A 22671-nucleotide genomic window follows, 5' to 3' on the forward strand; every position below is an offset into this window, starting at 1 on the left:
TTAATTGATATCAATTTGACTCAATTAGGTATTAATTGATATCAATTAGACTCAATTGGATACTAATTGATGTTAATTGAGCTCAATTAGACTCAATTGACATCAATTAGATGCTAATTGAGTGTAATTGATATCCATTAAGCTTAATTTGGCTTAATTGACATCAATTGGGTATCAATTGACTATAATTGATGTCAATTGAGCTCAATTGACATCAATTGGGTGTTAATTAATCTCAATCGAGTCCAATTAATATCAATTAGGTATCAATTAAGCCAAATTGATATCAATTGGGTGTCAATTGAGCCCAATTGGGTGTAAATTGAACCTAATTGGACTCAATTAACATCAATTAGGTGTGAATTGATGTCAATTGACCCCACTTGGATGCAATTGATATCAATTTGGTGTCAATTGAACTCAATTGGCACCCAATTGATGTCAATTGAGTCCACTTGGATGTCAATTGATATCAATTGAGTCCAATTGATCAATTGACACCCAACTAGACTTAATTGATATCAATTTGACTCAATTGGGTATTAATTGATGTCAATTGAACTCAATTGGATGTTAATTGATGTTAATTGAGTCTCAATTGACATCAATTGGGTACCAATTGAGTGCAATTGATGTCAATTAAGCCCAATTTGACATCAATTGAGTTCAATTGATATCAATTAAGCCCAATTTGACTCAATTGGGTATTAATTGATGTCAATTGAACTCAATTGGATGTTAATTGATGTTAATTGAGTCTCAATTGACATCAATTGGGTGTCAATTGAGTGCAATTGATGTCAATTAAGCCTAATTTGGCTCAATTAACATCAATTGGATGTCAATTAACTACGATTGATGTCAATTGAGCTGAATTGATATCAATTGGGTGTTAATTGATGTTAATTGAGTTTAATTGACATAAATTGGGTGTTAATTGATGTCACTTGAGTCCAATTAGATGTAATTAGACTCAATTGGGTTTGAATTAGACTCAATTGATATCAATTGGGCTGAGTTAATTGGGTGTCAATTGAGCCCAATTGACATCAATTGGGTGTGAATTGAACGTGATTGGACTCAATTGACATTAATTAGGTGTGAATTGATGTCAATTGAGCCTAATTGGATGCAATGGATATCAATTGGGTGTCACTTGGACTCAATTGGCACCCAATTGATGTCAATTGAGTCCAATTGGATGTCAATTGGTACCAATTGAGCCCAATTGATCAATTGACATCTAATTAGACTTAATTGATATCAATTTGACTCAATTAGATATTAATTGATATCAATTAGACTTAATTAGATATTAATTGATGTTAATTGAGTCTAATCGAACTCAATTGATATCAATTGGGTGCCAATTGAGTGTAATTAATATCAATTAAGCTCAATTCGGCTCAATTGGCATCAATTGGGTGTCAATTGACTACGATTGATGTCAATTGAGCTCAATTGACATCAATTGGGTGTTAATTGATGTCAATTGAGTCCAATTAACATCAATTGGATGTCAATTGAGCCCAATTGACATCAATTGGGTGTGAATTGAACTGGATTAGACTCAATTGACATCAATTAGGTGTAAATTGATGTCAATTAAGCCCAATTGGATGCAATTGATATCAATTGGGTGTCACTTGGACTCAATTAGCACCTAATTGATGTCAATTAAGTCCAATTGGATGCAATTGATATCAATTGGGTGTCAGTTGGACTCAATTGGCACCCAATTGATGTCAATTGAGTCCAATTGGATATCAATTGATATCAGTTGAGTCGAATTGATTAATTGACACCCAATTATACTTAATTGATATCAATTTGACTCAATTGGGTATTAGTTGATGTCAATTGGACTCAATTGGGTGTTAATTGATGTTAATTGAGGACTCAATTGACATCAATTGGGTACCAATTGAGTGCAATTGGTGTCAATTCGGCTCAATTGGCATCAATTGGATATCAATTGACTAGGATTGATGTCAATTGAGCTCAATTGACATCAATTGGGTGTTAATCGATGTCAATTGAGTCCAATTAAGCCCATTTGTGCCCAATTGGGTGTCAATTGATTGAATCCAATTAAGTTCAATTAAGCCCAATTGAGTCCAATGGGGTGTCAATTGATGTCAATTGAGCCCAATCGATCAATTGACACCCAATTAGACTTAATTGATACCAATTAGACTTAATTAGATATTAATTGATGTCAATTAGACTCAATTGGAAGTATAATAAGATCTAATTGATGGTAATCGAGCTTAAGGTGATAAATTTAAAGATAACTTTTTTTGTACAAAGAATTTTGAACTTTTGACATTATAAATGAGTCCAGAAGGCCCAAAAATGGTAGGAATGACTGTGAACATGAATATATTTTGACCATTTTTTCTTAACTTTTTTTTCTCGTCGGGAAAATGGATTTTCTCGGCGGGCCCGCCGGGAAAACAAAAAGCCCGGCGGGCTTCGGCAGGTTACCAGGTCACTGGTAACCTGTTATTTTGAGAACATGAAAACATGTGAACATGTTAATAACATGTTCACAAGTGTTATTAACAAAAAAAATCTTGTGATCACGTGAATATAAAATCCCTGGTTGCATTCCTTCTGATCCTCTTCTTCTTACTTACTTATTTCTGGTTCCTCTTGCATATCCCACTTTTTCTTCTTACATAATCTTCAAAAGTTTCAATTCGTTCTCCCTTTTTCTAATTTGATCTGAGTTTCCTCTTTTGTAGTGGCATGAGATCAGCCTTTTCATATGTTTTCTCATCATCTTCCAGTTCATCTTCCTCAACCTCTATGATGTTTCATCTTTTGAACTGGCATGAGATCAACCTCTTCATATGTTTTCTCATCATCTTCTAATTTAGCTTCCTCAACCTCTATGATGTTGATGTTTGTGTCACCTCCCTAAATTGGCTAAACAGGTGGATTACTGGGACTAGTCCTCCTACTTCCACGATCCTTGTTTCTTATACAAGTGGTGGGGGTATCCCACCCTATTGATTAAACACCCTTCCTACTTGTTCCAGTCTCTATAATATGGCTAGTCTAATTTGGACAGGAAGTGGTCTCCTAGATCTCCTCTAGGTATGGACAGTTGTTCATTCCATGACCTCTTTCATTAAAATCATAGCATACATATTCCTATTGTTGCCTCCTAATTAGTCTATTTTGTTCCCTTGCAATAGCCTACCTTTGCCCCAAACCTTAAATCATATGCAAATTTAAATTTTCCAATTTTTCTTGAGTCCTTTGAAGCAAATGAGAGTCTATGGCCCATCCCTAATTTGCTTGATCAGTAGCTCCCTGGTCCTCTTCAGAAATCTAATCCTCTCTACCCCTACCCCTTCTCAAATCTGTTATTCCTCTCCTTTTGCCTAGCTACAGTAATGGATTCATCAAAATTCAAAGGAAATTTACCATGTATCTTTCTTTTCAAAATATGATGTAGTCCTATAAATCTATCTTTTTACAAAAAATCTGGTACAACTCCTTGTAGTGATACTTCCCACTTCCCCCATAGGTCTGGAAATTGAGCTTTATTATGTGTACTATTCCTCTAAAGTTCTTTGTTTGAGTTGTTAAAGATTATTGCTAATAGTTTCTAAAGTTTATCCTTTACTTTGCTAGATGAGTCCTAATAGTTTCTAAAGTTTCTCCTTTCCCATACTTTGCTAAATGGCAAGGAAATTTATGAGTAATATGTAGTGTTACCAATATAACCATACATTCTCGTTGAATGAATGTAGGTGAGATGCTACTCTTGGGTGATGATATACTATCCAAAACTTTGTACTTAATTTATAGTTTTTCTCGATGTCTTTTATTGCCACTTATTATAAAAACATGTGACAGTGTACCAAAAAAATTATGAGGATTGTAAAACTTTTATTTTTTTTAAGAAAATGTAATAACTTTGTTGCTCTCTCTCTTTCTCTCTCTCTCTCACACACACACACACATAGAGAGGCTATTGGGCGTGTACATTGGGAGAAAGCCATGGATACAGAAATGGCTACATTGGATGCAAATAAGATAATATGGGAATTGGTGTCTTTACCTAAGGGTAAAAAGGTTATTGGATATAAGTGGGTCTATAAAGTGAAGCAAAACTCAGATGGAAGGATTAGCAAGTACAAGAGGTGAGATTGTTTCCAAAGATTATGCTCAAACCTATGGCATTAATTATAAGGAGACATTCAGCCCGGTGGCCAAGATGGCAACCATGAGAGTTGTTATTGCAATGGCTGTATCAAAGGTTGGGTTTTGCATCAGATGGATGTAAAGAATGCATTCTTGCATGGTGAGTAATAAGAAGAAGTATATTTGGACTAGCCACCTAGTTATTTATGAGGATTTGAGTCACCCAAATTATGTGTGCAGGCTACATAAGGATTGAAGCAAGCACCAAGAGCATGGCATGATAAGATACCATAGTATCTTATTACCATTGGCTTTTATATATAATAGTAGATGGTGATCATTCACTCTATGTGTGAAAGAATGATAAGGGGATTGTGATTATCACCATCTATGTGTGAAATAATGATAAGGGGATTGTGAACATCACCATCTATGTGGATGACTTGATTGGTAGGGGTGACAATGAAGAGGGAGTTGAGAATGTAAAGAGTCCCCTCAAGAAGAAGTCTGGCATGAAGGATTTGGGTGAGATGAGATGCATTCTTGGCATTGAGGTCATCAAGATGCCTGAGGGCATTTGGATTTCGTAGCATTAAGGTCACCAGGATGCCTGAGGGCATATGGCTATGAAAGACAATATCATTGGACATGTGTTAAAATATGTATGGCTAGTTGTAAGCCTATTTATGTACTGTGGATCAGAATGGCAAGATAATTAGTGCAAACACAAGTGAGTTTTAGGAGAATGCCACTATGTACAAAAAGATAGCGAGCAACTTGATCTACATGATGATCTCACCAGGCCAGACATGAATTACATAGTTGGGTTGGAGAGCTGGTTTATGCAGGTTTCTTGGAAGCCACATTTGAGTAGTGTCGGGTGCACACTATGCTATGTGAGGTCCAAATTGGATTATGGCCTCTTCTATGAGGCTGGTATATACAGGTACAGGTGTGTATGGATGCATTGATGCAAAATTGGGCTAGTAGCATCTTGGATAGATAGTTTTATGTTTTCCTTTCAGAGTAGTGCTATTACATTGAGTAGCAAGAAGTAGTTGATAGTTGCCTTGTCGAGTACAGGCAGAGTATAGGGGTGGTGTGATAGCAACATGTGAGGTAGCTTAGTTACGTAAGCTACTCGGAGATTTGGGGTTGCATGTGGATAGGCAGGTTGTTATCTATTATGACAATAACCTTACTAGCATACACAATTAGCTAGCTAATATACACGAGATCAACATCTTCTTCTCACCAAGATCTTCTTTGTGAGATGAAGTGATAATAGACCGCTATGTCTTTGTTCTTTGCATGAAACACTAGGTTCTTGAGAGAGGAGTAGGAAGCTGACATTTTCACAAGGCCTTGGGATCAGAGAAGCTTTACAAATTTTGCACTATGCTTAGAGCATTGGAGATGCAGTTGACTCTTTAGGGGAGTGTTGAGGTGTCAGCTCAACATGAGCTAACACGCATGACATGCATGAGTGATCATTTGACCTTTACACCACTGTCATGTTTGGTAGATACGATGGATCTTCACCAATGATTCTATAGGCAGATTACACCTACCTTGTCCAACCAAGTTATAACATATTTATCTTACTAGCTCACCTACTTAGAGTGTTCACATTATGGATGGCTTATACATAGTACTCTAGTACTTATTTTAGTCTTCACTTATCTTTTGTATACCTCTTTTTAGAGCAACAAGAAGAAGAAGATTTCAGCCTTCCATCTTTATGTGTGTCTTCTCCATTGTTGTGAGAGTGTGTGTGCTTTTACGAGATCAAGCTCTCTCTCCTCCTCTAATCTTTTTAAGAAGTGGGTATAGTGATCCAATGATATCATTGAGATAGATTCAATGAAGGAATAATGAGCTAAGGGGCTTTGACCCAACCTCCTCCTAAGGTCCCCACTAGCTGATGAGAGGAAGAGGTCTCTGATGTGGACCTCAATGAATAAGGCTATGATCCAAGACTCCTGTGCATGTGAGTAGCAACATGTGCACTTATACAAATGTAAGTGAATACATGTGCACGTATATGAATGCAAGTGAATACGTGTGCATGTGTAGGTTTAGTGCACGAGCGTGAAGGTGGGTGCACGAGTGTAAATGTGGGTGTGCACTGTTGAGATATCGAGCTCTAGTGAGGCGGTGGACATTGATGACCCGCTTGGGGGATAGGCCCCACACTTACACCACTGGCATGGTTGGTGAGATCATGGGAGATATGCGGCCAGTGGGATGACAGGCTTTGTGACAGCCATTCTAGAGACTGGCATAGTTATAGCGCCAGCTCATTTAGTCGGGTTCACACTATAGAGAACCCGTGTATGTATTGGTTGAGTACCTTTTATATTGTGTGTACTCTTATTCTTGTATATGGTGTGTTGAGTGTTGAGTAGAGAAGAAGAAGATTTTCAGCCTCTCACCTTGTGTGTTCTCTATTAGGGTTTTGTGAGTGTGTGTGTGTGCTTGCAAGAGCTCAAGCTCTCTTCCCCCCTGCATCTTTTCATGGTATCAGAGCCTGGTTTGTGCTAAGGGCTGAGCTGCAAGCAAGAGAACCACAGGAAGCGGTACGAGGGTAAGAGCTTCAACTACTCTTCCCTATTGTGTTGGTGACTACACCCTTGTCGGGAGCTCTACGGGAGGCACCGGCAAACAATCTCCAATTGAGGAGCTTTCTTCGCGGGAGTGAAGCTATAGGGAAACTATATAGTCCTACGGACTGAATTTCCAGGCCGAAAACGCGTTTCGGGCGCGTCTGGACCTCCGTTTTTCAGAAAGCAGGCGATTTCGAGCACTACGGGTAAGTCATCGATTCTCTGCAGAACTCTGTTTTAAGAACTACAGGAAGACAGATTGACTGTGCAGACATTGTGGGTGCTGCAAAGAGGTCTATAGTTGCCATTGGGTGTATGTATGCACATTGAAGTCACTGGTTGTGACATTTGAGAGTACTACAGTACCACTGTGCAGAAAATACAGCATTTGTGCAGGAAAAACCAGAGTGCAGGTTCTGGTAAAATTGTGTGTTTGGCAAGATGTCTAATGATGGCATAACACAGATTGTGGCTGAGAAGCTTGACAAGAATAACTTCCATGCTTGGAGGTTCAGGTTGACGAATTTCCTGATGAAAAAGGCTATTGGGACTACATAGAAGGTGAGCATGAAGAGGCACCGGAGATACCGGATATAAGTCCGACTGCTGCAGATGTGAAAGAGTTTAAAGACTGGAACCAAGGAGCCAGGAAGGTTATGTATTGGCTTTCCATTAGTATACAGGACACCATGATTGGGCACATTCAGGATGCCAAGTCCCCCAAGGAGGCGTGGGACACCTTGGTAAAGCTTTATGAAACAAACACCAAGGCACGTAAGATACAGTTGAAGAATGAACTTTATACTATGGAGAAAAAGAGCATGTCTGTGAATGACTATGCGCTGAAGATAAAGGGTATTGTGGAATCCCTTGCATCTATTGGTGTGTCAGTAGATGATGATGACAAGGTGGAAGTCTGTCTACGTGGTCTCGGGCCACAATACAAGGCGTTCAAGACGTCCATTCAGACTCGGGAAAACATTCCCAACTTTACAGATTTGGTGTCTATGCTGATTATTGAAGAGAAGAGCTTGGGTGAAGACCAACAGTCTTCACAAAGCAAAAACAGTTCAGAGCAACAGGCCTTCTACACGAGTTCAGGAAGAGGACGAGGTAGAGGAGGCTGTGGATGCGGTCAAGGAGGTGGCCGAACAGGTAATCAGAATTATGGCCAGCAGCAGAGCAGCAGCAACAACAGTCCCAGAATCAACAACAACAACAACAACACGCCGGTGGAAGAGGCAAATTCAGAGGCAGGGGGAGTCAAAGAGGCCATGGAAATTGGCAAAGACAATATAATGATGCACGTGAATGCTATTATTGTGGTAAGCCTGGACATGTGCAGTCAGAATGTTATAAGAAGCAGGCTGACATGCAAAATGGGAAAGTGCAGCAAAACAACTATGCATCCTCAAGCAGAAATAATGAGGATAATGAAAGGTTATTTGTTATGCAGCATGTTGTGAATGCCATGTCTGAAAATGTTGATGCAGCACAAAAAGATAATGTATGGTATGTGGATTCAGGCGCTTCGAACCACATGACGAGTCATGGGGAGTGGTTCAAGGAGATGAAAAACCCGGAAAGACCAGGTTTTGTGGAAACAGGGGATGACACTGCTCATCCAATTACCCACATTGGAGATGTGCCATTGTCTATGCAGGATGGCAAAGTGAAGTACCTTGTAGATGTACTTCATGTACCAAACATAACAAAGAATCTGGTTTCAGTTGGCCAGATGATTGAGCAGGGTTTGCAGGTTCGATGGGTGTTATGTCGAAGACTTTAAAGACAAGTGCAGGTTGGTTGCAAAAGGCAACAGAGTGGGCAGAATGTTTACGTTGGATGTCGACATGCCTGAAATGAGTGCTGCGATGTTTGCAAATGGTTCAGGAATTGTTGCAGACACAGACATATGGCATAAAAGAATTGGACATGTGAATGTGCAAAGATTGAAGTCTATGCAGACAAAAGGAATTGTGACAGGGCTGCCAAAATTTAAAGTGGAAGGTATGCATAAAATCTGTGAAGCATGCCAATTTGGGAAGCAAACAAAGCATGTGTTTCCACGTAACAGATATGTGAGCAGAAATGCACTAGATGTTGTGCATTCAGATGTATGGGGTCCTACGAAGACCATATCTATGGGAGGCTGCAGGTATTATGTGACTTTCATTGATGACCACACAAGGAAAGTGTGGGTATATTTCATGAAAGAGAAGAGTGAGGTGTTCACTCACTTTCAGAATTTCAGAGTTTTGGTTGAAAAGCAAACAGGGAAATATGTCAAGTGCCTAAGGTCAGATGGAGGGGGAGAGTACTTCTCCAATGAGTTCTCTGAATTTTTGAAGAAGAATGGTATTCGGAGACAGTTTACATGCAGATACACTCCGCAGCAAAATGGAGTTGCTGAGCGGAAAAACAGGCACATTGCTGAGATTGCGCGAGCATTGATGGAAGAGAAGAATATGCCGCATTGCTATTGGGCTGAGGCTGTTTCTACAGCAGTATACATCATGAACAGGACTCCAACTGCAACCATACATGATGTAACTCCAGAGGAGAGGTTTACTGGCAGAAAACCAGATTTGTCTCATCTGAAAGTCTTTGGATGCATTGCATATGTGCATGTGCCAGATGAGCTGAGAACTAAGCTGGACCCGAAAGCTGAAAAATGTGTGTTTATTGGATATTCCCTTGAGCAAAAGGGATACAGGTGTTATAACCCTGCTACACGAGAGCTGAGGGTAAGCAGGGATGTTGTGTTTGATGAGATGAGTAGCTGGTATGCTGCTGAAAAAGAAGCTGTTGGGGCTGATGTGAGTGGAAGTGTGGTTGCACAGAATGCAGGTCAGCAATCACAGTCTTTGAGTGGACCAGGAGAGTCCTCATCTAGTGGGTCTGTTGATAGACCATGGAGTAGCAGGCTGCGTCATAATACCAGTCCTGCAAATGTGATTACTACATCACGTAAAGGAAAAGAGAAAGTGGTTGAGCCCCTTGGTATGCCTGACATTTCTGCAGGGCATTCTCATGTTGATGGAGAGTCTAGTGGCTCAGATATGAGCCTTGATGAGGAGCTTGGGATCCCAGCTATGAGAACACCTGGTGTAAAGAAGGCTATGGAAGCCATGAATGAGAAGCTGCGAAGATCTGGGAGAGTGAGAAATCCTGTGCAGAGATTTACCTATGATGGTTATGTGGCACATCACTATGCATATATGGCAAAGGTTGTGCAGGTTGTTGAGCCCACATGCATTGATGAGGCTATTGGAAATGTGAATTGGGAGAAAGCTATGGATGAGGAGATGGATGCACTATATGGAAATGAAACTTGGGATTTAGTGCAATTGCCAGAAGGCAAGAAAGCCATTGGATGCAAGTGGGTGTACAAAGTTAAACATAACAGTGATGGAAGCATAAACAGGTACAAGGCTAGATTGGTAGCCAAAGGATATGCGCAGACATATGGGATTGATTATGAGGAAACTTTCAGCCCAGTTGCCAAGATGGCAACGGTGAGAGTTGTGATAGCAGTGGCTGCGTCAAAGCAATGGTCTTTACATCAGATGGATGTAAAGAATGCATTCTTGCATGGGGATTTGCAAGAAGAGGTGTATATGTTGCAGCCACCTGGTTATGAGGATGTGAGCCACCCCGAGCATGTTTGCAAGTTGAAGAAAGCCTTGTATGGCTTAAAACAAGCACCAAGAGCATGGTCTGACAAGATTTTTGAATATCTTGTCACTATTGGCTTTCATGTAGCCAATGCAAATTTCTCGCTGTATGTGAGACATGGTGATAGAGGAGTTGTGCTTGTTGTCATCTATGTAGATGACTTGATCATTACGGGGGACCATGATGCAAAGATCTTTGATGTAAAGATCTTGCTTAGACAGAAGTTTGAGATGAAGGATCTGGGGGAGCTCAGATATTTCTTGGGCATTGAGGTGATTAGGTCACCACATGGTATTGGATTACTGCAGAGACAGTATGGCTTGGACATGTTGTCCAAGTATGGTATGACAGGCTGTAAGCCTATTTCTGTGCCATTGGATCAGAATGGCAAGTTGAGTGCAGATTCAGGACAGATCTTGGAGGATCCTACTATGTACAGGAGCATAGTAGGAAGTTTGATCTACATGACGATCACCAGACCAGATTTGAGCTATGCTGTTGGGTTGGTGAGTCAATTTATGCAGGTTCCACGGAAACCGCATTTGGATGCAGTGAGACGCATACTGAGGTATGTGAAGTCTACTTTACATTGTGGACTATTCTATGAGACTGGGACAGAGATATGTGTACATGGGTACACAGATGCTGATTGGGCTGGTAGTATCTCAGACAGAAGATCTACCAGTGGATTCATGTTTTCTTTGGGGAGTGCTGCTGTGACTTGGAGCAGCAAGAAGCAGCCTACGGTTGCTCTATCGAGTACGGAGGCCGAGTACAGAGGAGCTGCTATGGCAGCATGTGAGGTAGCTTGGTTGAGAAAGCTACTTGCAGATTTGGGTCTATCAGTGGATAGACAAGTTATCATTTTCTATGACAACATTTGCAGTATACAGTTGGCCAGGAACCCAGTCTTTCATGCTCGTACGAAGCACATAGAGGTCCACTACCACTTCGTCAGAGAGAAGGTCTTGGCAGGAGACCTTGACCTTGTGTATGTCAGCACAGAGGATCAGGTAGCTGACATCTTCACCAAAGCATAGGGTACAGAGAAGCTCCGCAGATTCAGGGCTTCGCTTGGTGTACATGAGATGGAGTTGAGCTCGAGGGGGAGTGTTGAGATATCGAGCTCTAGTGAGGCAGTGGACACTGATGACCCGCCTGGGGGATAGGCCCCACACTTACACCACTGGCATGGTTGGTGAGATCATGGGAGATATGCGGCCAGTGGGATGACAGGCTTTGTGACAGCCATTCTAGAGACTGGCATAGTTATAGCGCCAGCTCATTTAGTCGGGTTCACACTATAGAGAACCCGTGTATGTATTGGTTGAGTACCTTTCATATTGTGTGTACTCTTATTCTTGTATATGGTGTGTTGAGTGTTGAGTAGAGAAGAAGAAGATTTTCAGCCTCTCACCTTGTGTGTTCTCTATTAGGGTTTTGTGAGTGTGTGTGTGTGCTTGCAAGAGCTCAAGCTCTCTTCCCCCCTGCATCTTTTCATGCACGTGCACGTTTTTAGATGTTTTTTGATATTTCTTGTTATGTTTTTTGGTTATTGTGTTTTTATTCATTCTCAAGTGAAGGTAGTAGTTGTACACTTGAGTCATGTAGGGGGGGGTGGCGGGGTGGGGGGGTCATTGCTACATTACGTATGTACTCATGGGTTTAGGTTTTGTACTTACTATGCACTCTATGGGCGAGGGACAGAGAATCATTTGCCAATACTACTTGATGAAAGCTTGGATGCCATCATGGTTAGCTTTACTAGTGTGCTTGATTGAACTTTATCTTTCTAGTTCTAGCTTGTGTTTTGGTGTTGCAACGTGTGGGATTACGGAGGGTGATATTTTTGAGGATTGATTTCGACGATGCCACAAAAGTGTACGCACAATTCTCTTTGGGGTTTGACATCATGAGTTTCTCTTCTTCGATTGGGTCTTCGATTTGGTAACAAGGATGGGTAGTACCGCTACACATGGGCGAGGTATTAACATCATGGGTTTCTCTTCTTTGATTGGGAACAAGGATAGGTAGGACCACTGCATATGGGCAAGGTGTTGTCTCTTACTGCTCTCAGAATCCATGGGCTCCTCTAACTTTTTTGAAGGTGGTGCCGCACATGAGTCAAGGTGGAACTCCTCTCCACTAGTTGAGGCCCAAAGGAATGCCAGCAATACCTTGAATACCAATTGAGAGAGGAGTGCCATGGGAAGATTCAACGTGACTTGGATCTATTAGTCCCTTGATGCCTAAGAGATTTCTCTACCCACACACGATCCTCGTCTCGCTAAACTTTGACAACAACCACTGTGGATCGGCAAGCCCCACATGCTGCATCATGAATATGTCATGCGCCATTGTGTTTGGCACATGAATGCTGGTCACCCTAGCAATTTTTCATGCATAATAAATTATTAGAATGATCACATATAAGATGTTTGTTCATTTTAATCACAAAAATAACAAGACACAAGTCCACTTACTTGTTTATCATACACATCACTATCAGGAACTCAGCCTCCTCCTCCACAAGAATCAAACCACCCTATAATTCACCTTTTTGAACCTTATCTCTATCAGCTCATGTGGTTCTTATCCATTCTTGCCAAGATTTGAGACAATGGTTGCATCCTAGATAATAAACATCATCCCGACCATGTATTTCAATCCTTGCGTCTTCTCTAGTACCATGTCAAACTCTCCAGACAATGATCAATCGACCAACTGCACTTCCACGATCGAATGAAACGGTCTCTTGGCCAAGGAAACTCTTTGAGGCAATGAACACCGCCATTGTCATTGGGTAGGTTCTCTCTTCCATGCTTTTAATCAACCCTTTGATGCAATCCTCATCCATGTGGATTGCAGGGTTTGCAAAGAGGCAACATAGAGGCACTCTAGGAAGGCAGTGTTGATCATCAACCAAGTGATCCTCTACCCAATTTGTGGAGATGTGTCAATCAACCACTTGGCCAAAACTCTCCTCTATGGGCTCCTCTTCATCAGCAATCGTGACACCATTGCTAGTGACACGATTATTGTTGGGCGCTGTAGGAGCAAGCCTCGTTATTAGAACTTGCAATCCAGATGTATTGTGGTCATGTCGCTTGTTGATGTGGGAACTTGCGACATGCCCACATCCTGAGATAGTACAATCTTGTCTAGATTTTTGGGAGATTAGGAGAGAGATTAGGGTAGGAGAGGAGATTAGGAGAGAGATTAGGTGATTAGGGTAGGAGGGAGATTAGGAGAGGAGGGTGGCTGGGCCGCGCAAGAGGGCGGCTCGAGGGGGTAGGAGGGTGTAGGAGGGTGGCTTGAGGGTGACAATGGGGCAAAGAGAGGGAGAGGTGGCCATTTAAAACGGCATCTGCCCTAGCCTGGCAAGTGCCATGTGTATTGCCACATCATTTCCTCGTGTATTACCCATGCGTGGGCAAAACACATAGCATTAGACATGGTGCACCACGTGTAATGCCCAGTTATAGGTATTACACATGGCACACAAACAATGGCATCACATGTAATGCCTGCACCTAGGCATTACATGTGGTGTGCCACATGCACCACGTGTAATACATGCACTTGAGCATTACATGTGGCATTTACCACATGTATATATATGTGTATGTATATATATATAAACACACACACACACACACACACACATATGTGTGTGTGTGTGTGTATAAACATTGTGTGTACATACATACATACATGCATACATACATACATACATACATACATATATATATATATGTATGTATGTATGTACAAAACTAGTGCATCAACCTCCTCCATAGTTGCAAGAGGAGAGAGTAAGAACATCTTGGAATATCTTTAGATTATGAAGAAGGGAAACACATTAACAAAGATTTTGTTAAATGTCAAAAAGTTTATGAAGGTCCTGGAGATTCCTAGGAAATATAATGGTGATATTGCATTTGAGTTCCACCAACCATGGGATCATGTGCAAGAATGGACTTCATGGAGCATAAGTATGATTCCTACTGGTGGTCAAAGCCACAAACCTCCAACATTATCTTCCTTGGAGTATGTCAGAGAAGTCATTGCCTAGATAGTCTGAAGTGTGTGAATGAGCTTTTCCCGCAACTAAGTAAACTTTGAAAATTTTACACCAAAATTCTTGAAAATAAGGTTCTGCACAGTAAGCTTTATATAAATCTATAAAATTAAACTACAAACTACGTAAATCTACACAAAATCTTTGATAGGACATCAATCTACACACTGAACTGCTCAAATCTACTATAGAACTGTTAACTGCACTAAAATTTGCGTAAAATCTTCAATCTGCATACTTGTTGATGTGAAATTGTACCAAGGCTTGCATAGCAACCTCCAATATTCTCCAAACTACCAAGATCCCCTAGAAACTAGGCAAATATAGCGATTTATGAATAGATTTGATGAAAGGAAACACTAATTAAGAGATTTAGCAAAAAGTTCAAAGAAAATCACTCTAAAAATGGTTGGGAACCTTAATCCAAAAATCAAGAAAATCAAGATTCTCCCAAATTTGTGCAAGAATTAGGTTTTTTTAAATTTATGATTGGCATATACCCAAAAATGATTATCATTGATCTCATTGTTAATCCTCTTAAAACAAAATCACTTTTTTGAAAAAATTGTAATTAAAGTACTAATCTAAAAATAGATTATGTACTGATCACTCCCTAATATAAAACATCAAGATCTAAGCCAAGAGCGATACAAAATGTAATGGAGTGAGACTTAACCTAAGATATGGGATAAATCACCATAGAAACTTGCAATCAGGATTGCTAACCATGATGCCTAAGTGGTTAGAGGATGGAAATAGCCTTCAATTATAAGCCAAAGGCTCCAAGAGTCCAAATGATAAAAGGTTATAAAAGGACATAAAAGGGTACAAATGATAGCCCATGAGCCCCTTATATACTTGAGCCCATGATCGTGGTTGTAGACCTAATCTATAAAGTTGGTACTTCATTATACACACAGACACACATATACATGCACACATACTCAAGCTCATACACACACACACACACTTGCATGCACTCATGCATACTCACATACACATACATTCATAGACACATGCAAGCATACACGCACGTAGTCGTACACTTGCATATGCACATGCACACACACACGACTAATATGTACACAAAGTCACACACATATGCATGCACAAAATCAACACACACCCAATCACCCACATGCATGTGCACACACACACATCCACACATGTGCACATGATGCACATACACACACTCGCTAGCATGCACATAGACACTTGCATATATATATGCACTTGTACACAAATACATGTGTGTGCACGTGTGTGTGTGTGTGTGTGTGTGTGTGTGTGTGTGAGAGAGAGAGAGAGAGAGAGAGAGAGAGAGTGTGTGTGTGTGTGTGTGTGTGAGAGAGAGAGAGAGAGAGAGACGAGAAGAGAGTGAGATGGGGGCAGGCTTGGGGGAGAGAGAGAGAGAGAGAGAGAGTGTGTGTGTGTGTGTGTGTGTGTTTGTGTGTGTGTGTGTGTTTGTGTGTGTGTGTGTGTGTGTGTGTGAGAGAGAGAGAGAGAGAGAAGGAGAGAGTGAGATGGAGGCAAGCTTGGGGGGGGAGAGAGAGAGAGAGAGAGAGAGAGAGAGAGAAGGAGAGAGTGAGATTGGGGCAGGCTTGGGGGGGGGGAGAGAGAGAGAGAGAGAGAGAGAGAGAGAGAGAGAGAGAGAGAGAGATAACAAAAGTAGATTTTAATAAAATATAAATTAAATTAAATTATATATGTGTGTGTGTGTTTTTATTTACATGTATAAATGCATATGTATGTGTGTGTGTGTGTGTGTGTGTGTGTGTGTGTGTGTGTGCGTGTGCGTGTGCGTGTGCACGTGCACGTGTCTGTGTGTGTGTGTAATATATCTCTAATATATCTATACTATCTATTATGGACAAGTTTTTGGGAGGAGAGGGAACTCATGGGATTCACTTATAAAGTATGTAACCTATCACCTGAGTTTAACAGAAGGACCTTTTTTTAAAGATAAATTTATTTACAAAAGGGTAATATTAATAGGTTTTTGAAAAAAAGTTACAGATTTGTATTGAAAAAGGGTTAATTTTAAATATGTAAAATCTAGCAATAAGGAGTTTTAGATATGGCCACCATGAACGCACTTGATATACTAGGTTTATATATTATGAACTCCCTGAGAGAGGGGACACATGGCATTTGGAAGAAGGCTAAATGTTGGGGTAAGGAAAAGAGAGAAGGGGGTGTGATGGGGAAGGGAAGGAGGTACATGTTGGGACGACAGAGGAGAGAGAAAGAGAGAGGGAAGGGGAAGGGGAAGGGGAGGAGGCACGGGTTGGGACAGAGGAGAGAGAAAGAGAGAGGGGGGGGAGGGGGAAGGGGGAAGGGGGGAAGGGGGAAGGAGGCCACATATTAGGGAAGGGGGGAGAGATAGGAGTGTAGGGATATGTTGAGAGAAGAAAATTTAATAAATAATATAATACAAAAATATAAAGATATAAAATATATAAGTATAAAATATATAGAATAAAAATATATATAATAAGAATATGTAAACATGTAATAATTAAGAATATTAAATAAATCTATAGATATATAGTAAAATAATATGTAATATTATATATATATATAATATATATAAGTGTAAATATAAGTGTAAATAAAAAAATTAAAGGCATATATATAGTAAATATATAATGTAGTGTAAATAAGAAAATTCAAGACATATATATAATAAATATATTATAATAATGATATATAAATCAATATACATATAGTAAATATATAATAATATTATATCAATACTATTATATATAAACACATTCACACACACATTATGTACATGTGGAGGATGTGTGTATACGTGTGTGTGTGTGTGTGTGTATGAGAGAGAGAGTGTGTGTGTGTGTGTGTGTTTCTATGTGTGTGAGAGAGTGTGTATGGGAGACGAGTGTGAGAAGAGAGAGTGCATGTGCACATGTGTGTGAGAGAGGGTTGTGTCTATGCACGTGATAGAGGCATAAAGAGAATGCATGTAAGAGAGAGACACACATATATGCACCTATGTGAGAGAGTCGTACACATACATACACACACGTACACATGTACCTCACATGTACACATGCACGCACACATACATACACATATACACAATCGTATATAAAAACACACCACATATCGAAACACACACACACTTGCACACACACAGATACATCCATAAATGCATATACACATATGTATGTATGTGCATATATATATATATATATATATATATATATATATATATATATATATAGCAAAAACTTTATGCAGCAACAATGTGGGGGTCACCAACTTGTAGAAAAGATACGTGTGCCCACGCTAGCTCTAAATAATCATCTTCATTAAGGCTGAAGCCTAAGCATGGCCACCCCTACCAGTGAATGGAGGGAAACTTTTATTTCTACATTTTGGAGGTATTTTTGGAGTAGTTTGAGGTTATTTATATTACGATTTTTTAAACCTCTTTTTTTTTCAAGTAATTTTTAAATTTTAACGATGCAAACTCCTACTTGTTGAGACTTGCAAGCTGGCGGCCAGTTGGCCTTTACAACTTACGATGCTGAGTGTTTGTAACCGAGCCCATGTATCACACGACGTGTTAAACTTGTCAATTATTATCATTTCTTTACTCCCCATATCTGCTATATTAAGCCATTATGCTAAGCTAAACATAAACATTCTGCACTTTCTTATCTGACATTCTGCTCCCTTGATATCTTTAGGACATCCTTCTAGGGCGTTATGTTCTAATACTAGATGAACTATTCTCTCGCTTGCGAGAAAATGTAAGCAGCCTAGTGATTTCTCTCATTAACTTTTATATCTAGCCTCTTCAATAATTGGTTAACCTAAGTTCTAAAGCTTAACTTTACCTTGTCTAGCTATACATTACATAAACATAGCAATTCGGAATATTTACCTCAATGGCTTACTGGCTACGCAAGCTTATCATAGTATAATAAGAAGTTTAAAGCTCAAGCTCGTCAATTAAGCAAAGGTATGGTTTGATTAGCTATCTCACAGCAAGCTTTCATCAAGATAAAGATGGGTGGCATCTGATATAACCTGTAGTTGTAAATCTCAATCACAGTATTGAACTTTGAGGTAGTATAGAGGAATGCCTGCATGAGAGTCTGCTTATGCTTATATTCGAAGTACGAAATGGGCTATGAGGAGACCTTGAAAGCCATGGAAGCTGGGAGAACACCTTATGGGGGAGGACCATGTACAAGCAAGAATCATAAGCTAGTTTTTCTCCTTGCGATAATTGGCACAAATCTGATAACATATTTCTTTATCTCTTCGGATGGTGGGGGCGAGGCGGGGGTGAAGGACTTTCACTCGGTTAGCTTATATAGCAAAAGTAATAATAATTACCCTGTGCTGTTGTCTATGCCAGCGAGCGAGCTAACTTATCAGCTCAACTCCACACAGGCGGAGCTAGTTAGGACACAGCAAGCCCTGGGCGGCGTGGAGAGAGAGCTGAAAGAGGCGATGGAGAGATCGGGGAGTGTGTTGGAAGAGGTGGAGAAAGCTATGGAGACGATGAGGGAAGCAGCCCAGTCCATAAATGAGAGGAACGCATCACGAGGTGGCGATGGTGCAGTAGCTGAAAATGATCCATGGGTTGCATTGGCGAGAGTAACGAGCAGTATAAGAGAGTTGCAGGAGTTCATCAAGCCACGGGAGCTTCCCCTCGGGTGGAGCTCCGGCCTCAACTCCGACACTCTGGTCTCCCCCGTCGGCCACGCCTGCGCCCTCCACAGCGACGAGCTCGGCCGCTTCATGGAGCACTATGACGTTGGCGGAGAGTGCCCGGACGATCAGGTCCTCGCCCAGCGTTTGCTCCTGCATGGTTGTGAGCCCCTACCGCGCAGGTAGTAATCACCACTCTCTAAAAATGTGTAATAATACGAGTTAGATGTTTGTCCTGAGTTAATTACCAGTCTCAATCCCATCTTAACTCCATCATCATCAATGTCATTACATCATGTGAAGTATGTCGTAATGCTAACCCGAGAGTAATCACATGAGTTCTAATTAACCCACTTTCACCCTAAAAAAGATTGGTGTATCATTATAATCATATGTTAAATGAACCCTAAAAAAGATTAGTGTATCATTATCAGCATATGTTAAATGAACCGTATGTATGCAGGAGGTGTTTTGCAAGGAGTCCAAGGGAATTTGAAGACCCATATCCATTTCCGAAGTGCTTATGGACACAGCCACCCAACAGGAACATACACTGGGAAGCCTACAACTGCAAGAGCTTTGAGTGCTTGAATGACAGGAAGAACCAGCACATCTTTGCGGATTGTGTGGACTGCTTTGAGCTGGATGGGAGGGAGAAAAGCAGGTGGGTGGGAGCGGGAGGGCACACAGGCTTCACCATCAGTGAAGTGCTGGCATTGAAGAATGGGAGCATCCGCATAGGCCTTGACCTAGGAGGGGGCACAGGCAGCTTTGCTGTTAGAATGAAGGAGAACGATGTCACCATAGTCACCACCACCATGAACTTCGATGGCCCTTTCAACAACATGATTGCCCTCAGAGGAGTGGTGCCCTTACATCTCTCCATCTCTCAAAGGCTCCCTTTCTTTGACAACACCCTTGACATTGTGCATTCCATGCACGTCTTGAGCAATTGGATCCCCTTGGAAACCTTAGAATTCATCTTGTTTGATATCGATAGGATCCTAAGGCCTGGAGGTATCCTATGGCTTGACCATTTCTTCTGTATAAGGGGTCAGCTCACAGAAATCTACGTGCCACTCATTGAGAAGCTAGGCTACGACAAGCTCAAGTGGGCTGTTGGTGACAAGCTTGATAGAGGTGCGGACAAGCAAGAAGTCTACCTCTCTGCTATTTTGGAAAAGCCCTACTCTAGACTACTTATCAATGACCAAGGCGCATGAACTAGTAAACGAGACCTTACTTCTTTTATAGCAACTGCTCTTGGTTTTTTTATGAGTTGAGTGAGCATAAGCTGTCTGTTGTAAAAGTCCTCTTGAATAAACGGTTCTCAACTTAAGAACCCTCATTGGCTGAGTCTTTCTTTAAATTTTGATATCGTTCTCCTTTTCTTTGTTGTGAGATAACTTTTTAAAAAAACAAAAATTCTGACCATGACAGACCTAAAAGAGATTGAAATTTGGTCATATTTATAGTCAAAATTACAATATTTGGCCAAATTCATAGATCATCATCTATTTCATCATCCTCCACTAGATCTATGGCCTCAAAAAGATCAATTTCAAGCAATGCCTCTACATCGTCTTCAATGTCACCTAAGGAGTTTTGAACCAATTGCTCAATGGCTTGCTCTTCTATAGGATCAAGGTCATCTATGTGCTCTCCTTCGTCTGTTGTACTTGGCTCTCCATTAGAACTTGATGACCTTTCCCTTAGGCCTAAGTTCATCATAATTGACTCTTGGATTTCAACATCAACTCTATCATTCTCTATCATTTGGCTCTTGAGTTTCAACAATATCAACTCCATCATTATAACTCTTTGGTTCTTCTTCTAGTTACTCACCTTCAAAATTTTGTTTAATACGAGGAGCAACTTGGAATACAAACACCCACCTTGGATCCTTCGGATCTCCTTTAAAGATGACTTGCTCACAATGTTCTAGTAGCACAAAGGTGTCCCTCTAGTCAGTTCAAAACTTTGACTCTCATCCTTCCTTACGATTGCATTTGGTCCATTTGTTACTACCTTGAACCACTTCATATCAAAGATAAACATGCAAAATCTTCTAAAAGCAACCTTGATTATGTTTTGAATAGTTCCACAGTAATTAAGCATGCCAACTTTTGCATTCAAGTCATTTGCACTTGATCATCTTTCACCGCTATTAAAAGTTATTCTTTTACGATCTATTCGTTCCCCTCCAAAATGACACAGCCACGTGACCAAAATGCACCATATTTACGATACAAGCACAACAAGAATTTGCCTGCAAGGTAATGCATGATAAATGGACTTTTTTACTTATTAATGAGACGGTAATCAAGGAGATCGATCACTTACATGCCAATCACAACCTTTTACAACTTCCTCCTCCTCCTCCTCCTCCTCAGTGTGTTATGAGGAGTTAATTCATGGAATATATATTCCCATGTTTTCTATTATTTATGGATTGGAATTAATCTATGGAATATATATTTCCACATTTTCCACTTTTATGAATTCTCCTAGATGGGTTTAGATCAGGATGTCTTTCTAAATCCGAGCAATTGTAGCTTACTTTATGCATACACGGATGAATCTGTGGGTGGGAGTATTGGTTGCATCATCTTGATGATATAAAGTTTCATATGGTTACTTGTATTTTTAGTCAATTAATTTATTATTTGACTAGCGTAGTTGATGTAAGTGTAGATCATTAGATATGATAATGGAAGCGAGCTGGTGGTGGTCATGAATATATTTTGTGAGACTCAACTCTGGGTATGTCGAAAGACATTCGTGACCAAAATGACTGTTATGAATAATTTAAGATTGATTATTACTATAACTATTTTTATTAAAATTAAAATAATATCAAAAGATAAAAAATACTTTAATAATAATATATGTATACTAAAAGGCTGCTTGATAGAAAAAGTAATCTTTGCTTAAAATATGCCTCTCCAACGTAGTCTATTTTTACATATAACCGAATTTAGCAAAACGTCTTGTGTTGGATTGTAGACTGATACTATTTCCATAATTTTAAGTATGAACTCAACTATATTCTCGCAAAATACTAGAGAGTTACAACCGCTACAAGTTGTAGGCATGTACCCATATATAGGAAACCACGATAGGCTAAGACATGCAAACGTCTACAAAGAGTATTAGTTTCTTTTACTATTTTTCTTGTATGGTTTAATTATTTCATGAGAGAGAGAGAGAGAGAGAGAGAGAGAGAGAGAGAGAACTCTATATTTAGACGTCATTTGTAAGAATTGCACGTTCCTTGGATGAAACTCTCATTTCTTTCTATATTCTCTTTTCTTCTCCAATGAGATGAGATGATGTCTCCAAAGAGATTGATTGTACCAAATTACTTCATATCCTAATAAATCATTGAAATACTCATGTGAACGATCGGGTCTCAAATGGGGGGGGGACAAATTTGACCCAATATGGTGTTTATATCTC

The 22671-nt window shown here is 40.1% G+C and overlaps 1 protein-coding gene across 1 annotated transcript; it reads left to right on the top strand.

Moving 5' to 3' along the window:
* The first annotated feature begins 18216 nt into the window (after nucleotides 1–18216).
* Nucleotides 18217–20531, top strand: LOC147640280 (putative methyltransferase At1g29790). The gene is made up of 2 exons (XM_086823533.1): nucleotides 18217–19394; nucleotides 19676–20531. The coding sequence occupies exons 1-2, from the start codon at nucleotides 18643–18645 to the stop codon at nucleotides 20433–20435; spliced, it is 1512 nt and encodes a 503-aa protein (XP_086679659.1). The 5' UTR covers nucleotides 18217–18642; the 3' UTR covers nucleotides 20436–20531.
* The last annotated feature ends 2140 nt before the right edge of the window (nucleotides 20532–22671 follow it).

The sequence above is a fragment of the Cibotium barometz genome, chromosome 3 (assembly GCF_041138505.1).
Source record: "Cibotium barometz isolate CiBa-2024 chromosome 3, ASM4113850v1, whole genome shotgun sequence".
NCBI classification, from domain to species: Eukaryota; Viridiplantae; Streptophyta; class Polypodiopsida; order Cyatheales; family Cibotiaceae; genus Cibotium; species Cibotium barometz.

Bases quoted from the DNA above. Each gene is read 5' to 3' on its own strand.
- LOC147640280 (XM_086823533.1), top strand. From the start codon at position 18,643: ATGAGAGTCTGCTTATGCTTATATTCGAAGTACGAAATGGGCTATGAG. The intron at 19,395-19,675 runs GTAGTAATCACC...GTATGTATGCAG, and splicing joins TGTGAGCCCCTACCGCGCAG to GAGGTGTTTTGCAAGGAGTC.